The sequence below is a fragment of the Xenopus tropicalis genome, chromosome 9 (assembly GCF_000004195.4).
Source record: "Xenopus tropicalis strain Nigerian chromosome 9, UCB_Xtro_10.0, whole genome shotgun sequence".
NCBI classification, from domain to species: Eukaryota; Metazoa; Chordata; class Amphibia; order Anura; family Pipidae; genus Xenopus; species Xenopus tropicalis.
Window position 1 is genome coordinate 28,502,667 of NC_030685.2, and position 14,686 is coordinate 28,517,352.

Here is a 14,686-nt window from a genome sequence, read left to right on the forward strand (position 1 = left end):
GGTCCCCTACATTCCGCACAATAGACCCTATACCTATACATTTGAGCAATTAATATTGCTACTATGTGGATTCATTTTATGTTTAGTTTTAAACATGACTCCTTCCTCTTCCCTTGTGGCATGAAAACTTCATCATTTTTGTTTCCCTTGATTGGAATTGTGGAAGCTGAAGATAAGGATGTTGCGGATTCCTGTATTGAACAAATAGTATGGGATGCAATTTTCACTGCAGTTTGTCTTATCTTTGGGGAGGTATATAGTAAAACGTGCAGCATTTCTATGATAGATCTTTGTTGATCTTTCGTTCTCCTTTAATACAAGCTCAATTCTTTACATACCTTTAACCACAACATTCTAATCAGTACTGTATTGTGCACCTATTACTCCTATAATACCACCCTGGCTCTTGTCTTCGCACAGATGGGATAGATTGGGGCAGGTAGGATCCGCCCTCCTTCGTTTAGAAATCAGGATAGTTTTGGAAAGTCATACAAGTCAGCAGATTTCAGCAAATATAAACCATCTGTTAAGGCAGAATTTGTTTTTACAAGCGTGAATGCTGCAAAAAAAGAAAAAGCTAGATCTGTATAAATTACAGAACACTCTGTAAAATAATGGGTTACTATTTAAAGAGAGAGCCCCACATTCCACCGTGACAGATACTGCTTAAGTAAATATGAGGCTGTTTGAATGCCTCCTGCCATGGAAGAGGAAATTAATGGCAGATTTCATGTGATGCGCATACTGCCATAACTTTAGCTGGGAGATCACAGTGAGATGGCAATACATGTTTCAAATCTGGCAAGCAGCTGGGATTCTTCGTGGTTCTTCTGAGGCCCGTCAGTTCACTGGACCATCTGTTTTGTGTTTGGCCTCATGATGGAAGTGGAGTTTTGGCTTTTCCTGTCTGTCCGGTAAAACAAATACCGCAGGAACCGCAGATCAGGAGAAAATCAACTTGCCTTATCCCTTCCCCAACTCCACCTATCCAACTTCATCTATCCTGTAGCCAACAACAGGGCAGTGACTTCAGGACTTCATAGCATCTGTAACTTTCTTAACATTTGGTTCAGGGCTCATAACCTCATCAATCAATGAGAATTTTAGCTGACTCTCAGATACTGAAGGGTATTTGGGATCTCAAGAGTCTTATGCATGTACCACAGTCTAACATTGTTTGGTTACTGCAACAAATCTTGAAGAATCCTTAAAGAATAGATATATCTTTGCCATGGGGGTGGAGCCAAAGAGCACACACTAGTCTTGTATCCTAAGTAGTGTCTGCTGTCTTCTATGTCTAAGCTCCCAGGCCATTGGCCCAGTTCTTATTACCCATTTTAAATGGAAATGTTTATTATTTGGGATGCTGGTGGGATTTATATGGGCTGTGCTATGAATATGTAAAGTGATACATTTGTTTATACATTTTTAGAAGGTTTTAAAAAATCTATCTTGTTACTTTGTTTGGTGAGGAATTCCTTTATCTACTACATTTTAAAAAGGAGGTTATATTCTTTATAGCTACTGAAATAGCTGAAGTTTTGTTTTCATCTCCCAGTCTAAAATAAACTTCTTATATAGGTGCAGGTAACACAGTAGGAAGTTTTTGGTCTAATTTTCTGTTGTGTTGTTGGTTGATGTCTGAAAGTATGACGTTAGAAAGCTATTTTACCATCATGTGTTTTCATCCAACAAAACCCTCCTGTAGCGTAATAATGCCCTTGCCGAAGACCAGCATGGAGCATAAGCTAGTACTAAAGGGGCATGGCTTGATGCAGCCAAAAATGGTTAAATATTAAACATTACCGTTCTAATTATATTTGGCCATGTAGAAGGAAATCCCAGTTATATTCACCATATATCCAGAAGGGTCATTGCATCAACTGAGTGACACAAAGGGATTAATCCTACACCTGCATGTAAATAAGCAGAAAGGCAATGGTGTGCTCAACCAAAAAGCAACAATGGCTTGGGATAAGGCCTTTGTAATGGATCTGTAAAAGACATTTAAAAAGAAATAAAGCAAAATGCTAAATATTGCATAGTTATTCATTAATAACTGGCATACAATAGCCCTTTAAGTAACAAATATTATTTATGCAGATGGCACAATAGCGCTTGTAGAAGGGTTTGTGCTTTTGCTGGTACCGAGTAGGGGAACCCGTCCTGTTGCTGTACTTTCATTGTGATGTGTTTTTCCAGTTCCAAGAATTCCGTTAAATATATGGAGTTAGGCACATGAGTCCCTATTGTATATTGAAATCAGGATCATTGATTCTTCTTTAAAGGGGAACTCCGGCTTCTGAAACGAAATTTGTTAAAGAGTCCCACACAGCACAGAAATCCCATTATATACCAATCACTGTAATCTATATGCTGAATTCCTTATTGACATCACATGAAGGGAATTGTGGGATTGGGAGTTATATGTACCTGCTGCCTAATATTTGCAGAGGGCGCACATAATTTCACTATGCATGTAAGAGCGGGCGGTGGCTAGGTAGCTGTGCCCCACCAAAGATTATTTTGCAGGGGGGCCCGACGTGTTCTCGCTGCATATTTTTAATTGGTGTATATTCCAATTGCTTGAAATTATGTTTACTTTTAAAAAGGCTTGTGTTTGGGTGGAGTTCCCTTTTAACATTGCCTAGTAACAACCGCTACAGAGGATGCAGTAGGTGGGACAGCACCATTATTACAGGAACAATGCCAGTAATGGAATCTGGGAGTGTTGAGCATGTACATTACTGCAGGATGGAGCATTACATGTGCTGTAAGCCCGGGACATGGCTAGGGCGGTGGTGCAGTAATGTAAAGCTGAGCTGACAGAAGTAGTCATGGTGAGTAGTCATTTGGTGTGTAGGAGAGCTGATGAGGTGGGTGCATTTTGCATGATGATATCTTGATATCAAATAGGATATGTTTAATCTTTCTATTTCCTTGGAGCCAGTCTGGACATCTGCTGTCATCTTTTATTTCCCAGGAAGCGGTGCTGCGCCCCGCACATTGGCATATATACAAACTGTGCCTAAATGGAAACTCGTGTCCTCTCATATAAGAACATTTTACTACATTAGCCTTCCTTACTGCATTTCTGTGTTACTCCCTATGTTGTCACCTTTCCACAGCAGACATAAAAGCCATGCATGATGTGTGTGAGGTGAATGACATTCTGTGTTGCACATAATTATCCATTTTAGCTGTGCAAGATCTGGCTTTATGGAAAAAATGTTTGCGAAACAGCTGGTCTGGAACTCATAAAAGAGACACATGTAGGGCTCTGTGAACAGCACTTAGGATGTAGGTAGGCTTTTGTATAGCTACTTTTCCAGACCATTTGACACAGTTTAAAAACGTTCCTTGGCAGCTCTGATGGAAAGGAACACGCAGGAAGAAGCAGCGCAGGGCCATCGATGTTCCCAACCATTGCTTATCTCACTTATGGCCAAAAACTAACAGCTAGATGATTTATTAGCAGGGCTGTGCTTTATGTAATAAACCTACCTGTATGTACCCTGGCATCTTCTTGGGCAAGGGCAATTTGCACTACAAAATGACATATATATTTATATAGACATTATACTTCATTAGCGGTGAGTTTTATCAGCAATAATTAAGATAAAATATTTATAGAATAACAAGGGTACTGTGTAGCAAAAATGATCAATCTAAAGGCAGTGATAGATGGGGCAATCCCATACAGCAGGGATCCCCAACGTTTTATACATGTGAGCCACATGTGCATGAAAAAAGTCCTTTGGGGATGCCAAATACGGGCTGTGATTGGCTATTTGGTAGCTCCATTTGGACTGATGGCCTGCAGGAGGCTCTGCTTGGGCTAAAACTGTGTCTCTGTGATTCCAAAACTTGTCTCCAAGCCAGAGATTTAAAAATGGGCACCTACTTTGAAGCCACTGGGAGCAACATGAAAGGGGCAAGTGATCAACATGTTGCCCCCGAGCCACTGATTGGGGATCACTGCCATACAGTATCTGATAAGAGAGATAGTGTACCAGAGGCCATACAAAGTATAGCCACCTTTCATCAGTCCCTCACCCACAGCACCGCTTCACTTTCTCATATGCACAGGCCAACAACAGCATATAAATACCAGGTGATATGAAAGCATACACCTACGGAAAATTGCACACAGCTTTTTGACCTTCTTCTATTGCGACAGCTCTGCAGGGTCAACAGCAGGTATGGTCAGGTTCTGTGTGTACTGAGTAACCAAAATGTGCCAGTGTTTCATTTGACTAGGTAGCATTAATAATACTGTTTAATAATAATTACAGGCCATTTTTATTTGTTGTTGTGGACAATAAGGTATTTCAAAATTAGAGGCAGTAGTAGTACGAACTCTTTTCATATCATAACAATCATCATTATCATAAGTTGTGAAAGAGATAAGGGGATCAGTGTCAGATAACAACAGCTGGATAAAATGGGTTCTGGTATTCAGGGGTTAGAATTATTTAGAATGAAAATATGCAACTTCTAGGGCTGCTGCAAATCCATCATTTTCAGTTAATGGCTGTTGGAGAAAGTGGGAGTCTTTGTTCTGTACCTGGGGAATGATAGAAAAGAATCTGTATTTGACTTTAAAATGTGACAACTTTTGTTTGCAGTTGGTCGAAAAAACATGAAGAATGGAAGTTTCAAAAAACCAGGCAAACATGGCTTCTTCTGCACATGTATGATCCAGAGAAGGTTAGTTATTAATGTATATTGATATATAGGCCTGTTTATGTTTGATTAAAAGAAAGACATTCTGATTGCTTATGGAAGGGCATTGTGTGGAATTCAAACATTTAAATACATCTCACTACCTTAGAAAGCTTCAAATGTAGATCTCAATGCTTGCTTGTATTTAATACTTGCTAATTACCAAACTGACCTGTACAGGTATGGGATACCGTATCCACAAACCCATTATCCAGAAAGTTCCAAATTACGGAAAGGCCATATCCAATAGACTTCCTTTTTCTCTGTAATTATAAAACAGTACCTGTACTTGATCCCAACTAAGATATAATTAATCCTTATTGGAGGCAAAACTATCCTATTGGGTTTATTCAATATTTAAATGATATTTAGTAGACTTAAGTTATGGAGATCCAAATTACGGAAAGATCCCTTATCCAGAAAACCCCAAGCATTCTGGATAACAGGTCCCATACCTGTATAACAGCCAGTATTTTAGCAGCATTCATTTTTTCCATATATGTTTGAATTTTAGTGCATAATAGTCTTTTTGGGGTGCTGACTTTGGGTTATTATAAGCAGAGGCAAAAAGTATTCTGTAATTCATATAAATGCAATGTGATATTTGAATGCAAAGACAAGTAAATGCCACCTGCTGATTGGCTGATGTGTGTTACTAGGAGTGAATGAAATGTTGCACTTATTGTATTACACATTAAATAGGGATGGAGTATGGTGGCATAGGAATTTCTGGAAGCAGCAGGACAACTGGTAAATTTTAGGTTGGAGCCTCTCCTCTGTGTTTACCTGACAGCCTACCCATTCCTGTAATTCTCTCATATCAGCACCTTACTATTTTACTACAAACCTTTGCAAGACATGGGGAATAAAGCTCAGAGCTTGCACTTAAAAGGAAACTGGGTCACAGTCGTGGCAATATATTGAGTACTAACCTTTAACCATTTTGTTCTGTGGCTGTTACTCACTACATTCCTCCCACTAGCAGCAGATGTTGGAATGGTGGGAGTTGTGGTTTAGAAAGGATGAAAGGATCACAAGTTTCTAGACTAAATGTCTGTCGTTAGGTGTAACAAAATGAATCTGACACCCATCAGCCTTGGACACTATACCCAAGTAACCACCTATTTGGTATAGAACATTATATATGCCTACACTGATTACAAAACTAGAATATACTTATATACTTGGTATACTTATTTCGGGAGTAAAGACAAAAAGCAAACATTGTCACTCAAAAGCGTGTTTTATAAAAGTAATACATGCCCCCTATCAAAATGTTATATTGTGCACAATATGTCCAATGGGATGGGAAGCCTATAAAACAATACAGGGAAAGTATGGAGCTAGGGAGAGTGCAAGGGAAGAGAGATGGCTTGAGTGAGAGAAATAGATACAAAAGAGGGCAGAGTATAGAGCAGAGACCTGATAGGTTAGGACATAGAGCCAGACTCCCCTAAAACATTGCAGAATGACTGGATGAAGGTATGCTGAGGTATTATGGATTAGAAGTATTTCACATTGTCTGTGTAGCTTCCCTAAAACTCCTACTTTAACATCATCCAACTGGTAATTGACATGTAGATGACTATAAATAACAGTCCGTGCAGGCTCAGGGGTTTAATTCATTGGAATTGCTGGCTGTTTTGTTTTTCATTAGCACAAGCTACCGTAACTCCCACACAGCGCAACAGATGTTCTCTGCAGCTGTCTCCAAATGAGTCCTCCGCCAGCAAAAGGCTTCCCGTCCCCACACCTGCTATATATAACTATGGATTTCTGCTTCTTTTACTTCTCTTTGTCAGACAATTGTTTTTGTCTTTATTTCCCCCCTCCCTTGTCATGCACCAGTAGTACCTCCCGTTTCCTTTTCTATAAAAGTAAAAACATTTTCCAAAAAATGATACTTTTTCTTAAGAAATAACACCTAATGATTCCTGGCGTAATCAACTTTCTCTCATATGCAGGAGTAAGGACACACATAATGGAGAAGGATCTAGGGGTTTTTGTTGATAACAAGTTGTCTAATGCCAGGCAGTGTCATTCTGTGGCTACTAAAGCAAATAAAGTGCTGTCTTGTATAAAAAAGGGCATTGACTCATAGTAACATAGTAACATAGTAAGTTGGGTTGAAAAAAGACATACGTCCATCAAGTTCAACCATAATGCCTATACCTAACCTGCCTAACTACAAGTTGACTCAAGGGATGAGAACATAATTTTGCCCCTTTATAGGTCCCTGGTAAGGCCTCACCTTGAGTATGCAGTGCAGTTTTGGGCTCCAGTCCTTAAGAAGGATATTAATGAGCTGGAGAGAGTGCAGAGACGTGCAACTAAACTGGTTAAGGGGATGGAAGATTTAAACTATGAGGTGAGACTGTCGAGGTTGGGGTTGTTTTCTCTGGAAAAGAGGCGCTTGCGAGGGGACATGATTACTCTGTACAAGTACATTAGAGGGGATTATAGGCAGTTGGGGGATGTTCTTTTTTCCCATAAAAACAATCAACGCACCAGAGGTCACCCCTTTAGATTAGAGGAAAGGAGCTTCCATTTGAAGCAGTGTAGGTGGTTTTTCACGGTGAGGGCAGTGAGGTTGGGGAATGCCCTTCCTAGTGATGTGGTAATGGCAGATTCTGTTAATGCCTTTAAGAGGGGCCTGGATGAGTTCTTGATCAATCAGAATATCCAAGGCTATTGTGATACTAATATCTACAGTTAGTACTAGTGGTTGTATTTATAGTTTATGTATGTGAGTGTATAGATTGGTAGGTGTGGGTTAGGTGTGCTGGGTTTACTTGGATGGGTTGAACTTGATGGACACTGGTCTTTTTTCAACCCTATGTAACTATGTAACTATAATACTATGCACTTAGATGGCCAATTTTTAGGTGATGCCACTGTTATAAATACAACTTTAGCTGTTTCAATGGAGGCCACCACCCTATAAAGCCAGGCATTCACAGTGTGGAGAGCTCAATGTGCTGCTGTGTATACAGTCAGTCTGGTGGTGGATGCACTGGATTGGAATAGGCACAGAGTATGGCTATAAGGCTAGTGGCACACAGGGTGGAAAAACACAGGCCGAGAATCAGCCCCAATGCTGGCATTAGCCTGCTACCCGGAAGCGCTGTGTCCATCCAGCAGTTAACATTTCACAGTTGATATCCTCCGTGTCTGCCTGCCCCCAAGTGGAGACAGTGCTTCCCGGTGCAGGCAAAGTAGCAGCATGGGGCCGCATAGGGTCTGATACTCAGCCTATGCTTTTACACAGCCCAGACACCGTAAATAATTCCCCTGCATCAGTAATGCCTGGTTCAGAACAGAAGACAGGGAGGAATAAGCGACACTGAGTGCAATACCTTATGGTGTGGTTTGCTCAACTCACTGCAGGGAAAAGTGCAATTTACCTAATATGCTTGTGTGAGTATGGATTTCAGCACCGATATCAACTATGTGTACCTGGCATGATGCCAGTAGAGAGACTGATACTCTGCCCATGTTTGTCCACAAGATGAGAAACTGCCCCTGCCCCATGTGTAGCTTAAAGTCAGCTAGAATTTAAGCCATAAAGTAGGACAGGACTTCTGCTAACAATAGGATTCAAATAGAATCAGTGTCCATATTGACAGACCACACTGTTTACAAAAAGAGTTACAACTTCTATCACAGGGATCCCCAGCCTTTTTTACTTGTGAGCCACATTCAAAGGAAAAAAGAGTTGGGGAGCAACACAAGCATGAAAAATGTTCTTGGGGGTGCAAATTGGGGCTCTGATTGGCGATTTGGCAGCCCCTATGTGGACTGGCAGCCTACATGAAGCTCTGATTGGCAGTACACCAAAACTTGCAACCAAAACTTTCCCAAAAGTCAGGAATTCAAAAATAAGCATCTGCTTTGAGACCATTGGGAATAACATCCAAGGGGTTGGGGAGCAACATGTTGTTCCTGAGCCACTGGTTGGAGATCACTGTTCTATCACTGTGGGACAGAAAGTTCTGTTATAAAGATAGCTAGAATCTCAGCCAAAAAGTAAGACTGGACTGTTGCTATGTAGGAGAAAGGAAGCAGATTATACTTCATTAGTAAACATAAAAGCAACTTTTTTTCAAAAGTATTTTTCAAAGAATTAATAAATATATATACTAGTCATCTATGTATTCTCGTTTTCTGGTGAATTTGAGAAATGGAAAATGAATTGTCCTTGCTGGATTGGAGGGTTTCTGCCAAATACATTTCTTGTGAGCACTGACAGTCTCTAGCCAGCCAATAACTACCAGCATTTGTGAGTGCAGCCAGCATTAGAGCAGTGACCGTCCCACTGGGGGCTGTGCAGCCACAATATTATACACTAGGGTAAGAACATCACAGTTCCACCAGTAAGCACATCTATTTAACTACACATTTCTCTGTATATTTAAATAAATTATATAGTTTTATTTTTAAACTTGAAATTACATTAATAAACTGAACCTTCCACTGAGTTCCATAACGTTAAGTTCATCCCTCCATGAAGTTCTGTCCATTTTCCTGCTGGAAGCCTTCGTTCCTCTCTTGTTAACAGAAACATCATGGAGAGAATATATTCATTGGCCTTTCTTGTGCCTTTGTGTATGGAATCAGCAGAGGTTCTGTAACTTATGTGTCTTCTCCCTCAACTCCAGAGTAAGGAATCTTTGTCTTTTCTTTTTTTTCAGTTTTCTATATCAAAATTATGTTTTTTATCAACGTTGCCACTTGATCACATAGTGAATTGGATTTTCTTAAGGTTGAAAGATTTTTCTTGCATTTTATCAAACTTAGAAATGCCGTGGCGGCCTTCTCTCCCATCAGTTCAATAAAATACTCCAAAATGCCCTCTTCTGCTTTAGACTTAGCGATGAATTTTTATGAGGAAAAGAAAAGAAAAAAAAGAAAAAAATATAGTGTAATACTGCTATTACTTCACAATGTGCACTCTCATGTACTTTTTAACACCAGTGATAACTTGATTACTTCTATCGCCCTTTTGTGCCCAGTTGTGATATTTCCGATTGCCAATCTACTTACAGACCCCCATGGGTTTATATGGCATCCAATTGGTTCGCTTGTAGCTCACGACTCTCTGCTTTCCCACCTCTTAATTTCAGGCAGTGTTAGGAACCACTTCCCATAGGTAAATTTCCAACTTTGGCAACTTTAGGTTAATTCCACGACTTTTCCGTTTCCCTTCCCTGTCTGTGCACTTACTGTGGGATAAATGCATACGCCATATGTGTAAAAACTTAATTACTTTAATACAAATAAAACTTCCCAATACACTCACAGACAGAGTATAGGATGCGTGTATTAAGAGTCTCTGGTATGGATCTGGTGGCTGCTTCTTTTTCTTTCCCTGTCTGCGATTGTTGTCCTGGGTTCAGTAGCCCTGCCCTGTATAGTGCTCCTCTCTGCGTCCTCTCTCACCGCTGATGCGTTTCGCCACTTCCAGAGAGGGAACGGAGCCTTCACACTTATTAACAATGTGAGATTCAGCTGTTGATGCAAAGGAGAAGCAGATAATGGCTCATTAATATTGCATTTCCTATAGTTCCCCACTGAGGACATTTCAGCATTTAAGTGCTTGGTAACCCAGGAATGTATCCTTTTACAGAAATATTCTTTTTTATAGGGCTTTTCTGTAACAGCCCCAAGGGGGCAGAAGTGATTGTGTTTGTTTTCTTATCAAACCCACCCCCCCCCCATATCAACTGTATGTTGTAACAGGTTTCCCTGGGCCATACTCAGCAACCCTGCTGGATTGAAGTGGTGGGCCATTGATTCCTGTAGATGTATTTACCAATATATTCTATGTAGTGGTCAGTACATTGTTTTATCTCTACAATAAAATATTGTCATCCTTATTGGACCACTGTACCCCCAATAGTGCTGCAGAATTTGGTTGATATTAAGGGAATGCCTATACTGTCATAGGTTTAAAGAGGTAGTTCACCTTTAAGCTACCTTTTAGTATGCCATAGAATGGCCAATTCTGAGCAACTTCTCAGTTGGTCTTCATTATTTATAGTTTTTGAATTATTTGCCGTCTTCTAACTCCTTGCAGGGGGTCGCTGACCCCAGCAGCCAGAAAACTGTTTTTCTGGGAGGCAGTTTTACTGCTATTATTACATTTCATGACTCAATTTTCTATTCAGGCCCTCTTCTATTCATTTAGCTATATCTCTCATTTAAACCACTCCCTGGTTGCTAAGGTAACTTGGACCATAGCAACCAGATAGCTGCAGAAAATCCAAACTGGAAAGCTGCTAAGCAAAAATTGAAATAATTAAAAAACTATGATTTATAAAAAAAAAAAATGAAGACGAATTGAAAACTGTTTTATAATACAACCTTCTTCATCATATTCAGGTGAACAACCCCTTTACGTTTGTTTCTATGGAAAATTCCAAGGAAACTATACCCTAAGAAACTTAACCAACAGTTTATATCATATTAAGTGGCAAGAATCTTACTAAATTGGAATATATATATAAGAAATATATATATAAGAAAGGTCCCGACAGGGACCGAAACGTAACGTTGGCTGTTCATGTATTTTTCAATATATAATTAATTGTTTGCAATAGATCCGGTGCTGATGGTCTTTTTTTCAATATTTAAACTTTCTTACCGTGCACCCAGGACCAGGCTTGAATCAGTGTGCCACCCTTGGCTCGAGATATATATATATATATATATATATATATCAGTAAATATTGCCATTGAGCCACCATTTTGATGGGCTGTGTGTTCCCTCAGAGATCACATGACTGGAAATAATGCAACTTTAACGGGAAGAAGTGTGGGAGTAAAAGGCAGAACTCTGTCCATTCATTGACTCATATGACATAACACTTATATGTGCCTTGGCTTGTTTGTGTGCACTGTGACTCATATGATCCAAGGGGGCGGCCCTTAGAACTTAAAATGGCAGCTTTCTATTTAGGATTACCCAATAGCACATACTATTATAAAAGTATACTTTTACAAAAATGGTTTATTTAGATGAAACGGGGTTTTACATATGAGCTTGTTTATGCAATATCATTTTATAGAGACCTACACTGTTTAGGGGTATCGTTTTCCTTTAATTAATCTGAGTGTGCAGGTAAGTAGCTCAGGTCACACCCCCCATCAGGCCTGAACTGGCAATCTGTGGGTTCTGAGCAAATGCCAGAGGGGCTGCTGTAAGATGCCATAGACAGTCACTCTTTATTGGGCTGGGGGGGGGGGGGGGCTGTTTGGGCTTCTGTGTACTTAAAATGCCAGGGCCTATTATACATCCCAGCCCTCGCCACATGTGACTTCTTGTTAGAGGATCATAACACAATAGATAGGAGGTATAAAGAAGGCAATAGCCAGCCAGCCTAGGATCATGGCAGCTTAGGAATTAATACATCTACATGATTGTAATAACACCTTCATATTAACTAGGGGGATGCAGAGGAAGATTACATTTTATCTATCTATCGATCAATACACGAGCCATCAATATCTTGTAAATGATCCTTATAAACAGTGCTTGGTGATGTCATCAGTTATAATCAGTGCTTAATGATGTAACTTGTGTATTATAATAAATAAAATACCCCTGTTTTAAAATATGAAGAGATTAGAATTCCTCAGACTTCCATAACCTGTATAACCCTGCCATTGGCCTTGTCATGTCATGGAACTCGTCTGTGACTTATAATATCCTTATATATTACAATAAGGGGTACTTTATTCATTATATAACACATGGAGAATAAACAATAGATATAGCAGCCCACATTTAGGAGCATGGTGTTAAGAAAAGGAAGAATATATACAGTATATATATATATATATATATAAAAGCCGCTACCAGCAAGAGTGCAGCCTTTCAATCATATTAATTCCATAAGAATGCAGTTCCTTCTCTAAATAAAGCAATATTTACTTTCAGTGCATCTCATTAAAGTATCAGCAGCCATGCCCTGTGCCTGCCTCTTAATTCTATGTCAAAAGGATGAGTCTCAGATTGTTTGAAGGGCAAGTAAACCTCATGCTTAGAACACTGTCTCTGTGCCATTTTTATCTATTTTTTTCTTCATAAGCAATAAATGTGACCTTTGCGGCCAGCAATCAGAATAATGTGCCTCGTTATACATTATGTACATTATTATGCTGTAATTTAAGTTCAATTATTAGCCATCTGCCCCCCCATCCAGGCAATCATTTGTCTTTGTCAGGCTGTGATTGCAAAGAGCCCTCATTGCATTGCAAAGCTTTCCCTTCCCCAATGCTTAATATAAGTTAGGGCCCTGGTGGGGAAAATACAGGCAAATCCTGGACTTAATCTTGTAGTATAAAATGTTACTAATGAGAAAAGGAACATTTATGTGATACAAGGGTGCAGCTGTACTTGTCCCTGTCAGTCCAGGGGTTATGGCACTTCAGTCCATGTCTGGGCATTTCTCAGGGTAACATCACTGTATATAAGCCCTGCCCACGGTGGGTATGTTGGTCAGTTTGGGCCAATAAATATCTGCATGTTGCCTTTTTTCTTTCAGGTGCCTGACAAATATTTCAAGATTCTCTTGAACTACATAGCAGGGCTGCAAGGCAGGGCACGGGACACCACTGTGGAAAAAGCCGAGGCCCTAATGAAGCAGTATGACAGCTCCGAGACACAAGAGGAAGATCATGTTCCCAAGTTGGCCAGGATCAGAGACGTCCTGCAGATCTTGTCATAGAATTCCATACAGTACATTACCCGGCAGGAACTCGCTGTGGGCCTGGATAGTGCATACGGTTTGTGTCGAACTGTGGCTCAGGATTGAATTTAAAGCAAACCTATGTTATGCTTCCCCCCAACAAAGTGGCCAATAAAGATTTGGACAATGCAGATTTAGCAGAATTCAAAAATTATTTTAGATTTTCTACCCCTCCCCCCCCCCCCCCTTTTTTTTTTTTTTAACTCTTGGGCATTTATCATTTTGAATTTTATATGAATACATTGTTATTGCATTGTGTTAGAGTCCCGTAAACCGGGACTGAAAATATCCCAGACTGGGATACAAAATAGGCCCTGGCATTGCAAGTACACAGAGGCCCAAACAGCCCCCCGGCAGCCCAATAAATAGTTACTGTCTATGGCACTTTACAGCAGCCCCTCTGGCATTTGCCAGAACCCACAGATTGCCAGTCCGGATCTGTCCTACAGAGAATTGTGGGCAGTCAGGTTGCTGGGTGCCCCCATAGGGAACGGAGCATCACAGTGTTCATATCTAAATGGCAAATGCAAAATGCCAATGGGGACAGCCTGTTCCCTACACAGTGCCCTGTGCCTTCCTCCTGTTTAGCCCTGAGCCATTTCCATATGAGCAGTGCCTTCTGGGAAGTGAGGTTGCTCCTACCATTTCCTGTTCTGGCAGCTGAACTGCAAGAGGCTTCATGCTCTTAGAACACTCATCGTCCTTACTGACATTTTATCATTGCCATTATTTATCATTCATGTGTTTTCTCTTCTGGGAATGGGACATTCCCCTCTCTCTGTACAGTGCTATGAATGGAACAAAGTTTTTGTTCTTTTTTTGCATTCTAATATTTTTACCAATAAATACATTTTGAAGACTTTCACCCAACGTTTCATGTTTCACTTGTCTGGCTTGTAACAGGCAACCTATTTGTGTAAAGGATTTTGCCTGCATGTTCATGGGATATGGAATGGGGGTGGGGGGGGGAAGTAACTGCACTAAATAATAATAGCTGATTTGGACTAGTCGGTACTGCCCCACTGTTACTGCTCACATGCTGTAATGCCCACTCATTCCATATCACTTCTGCACAACTCTATGGTATTTGTGGCCCCCGGTGGAGGGTAATTGGGCTCCTTCCTAGCCCACCCTGTAGCTGCAACTAATTAACAGTTTTGCTGAGATTTGCTCACAGGATAAAGGGGAAAAGATACAATAAAAGCGACAGT

General features: G+C 40.3%; 1 protein-coding gene across 4 annotated transcripts in view; it reads left to right on the forward strand.

Moving 5' to 3' along the window:
• The window catches only part of c9h7orf50 (chromosome 9 C7orf50 homolog), a 167,221-nt gene extending 152,881 nt beyond the window's left edge, over window positions 1-14,340 (forward strand). For all 4 annotated transcript variants that reach the window (XM_018097482.2, XM_012970671.3, XM_018097483.2 and 1 more), the window contains exons 5-6: window positions 4,629-4,710; window positions 13,272-14,340. In XM_018097482.2, coding sequence (XP_017952971.2) covers window positions 4,629-4,710; window positions 13,272-13,454 — 265 coding nt within the window. In that variant the 3' untranslated portion in view covers window positions 13,455-14,340. The remainder of the gene's footprint in view (window positions 1-4,628; window positions 4,711-13,271) is intronic.
• Window positions 14,341-14,686: the final 346 nt, after the last annotated feature.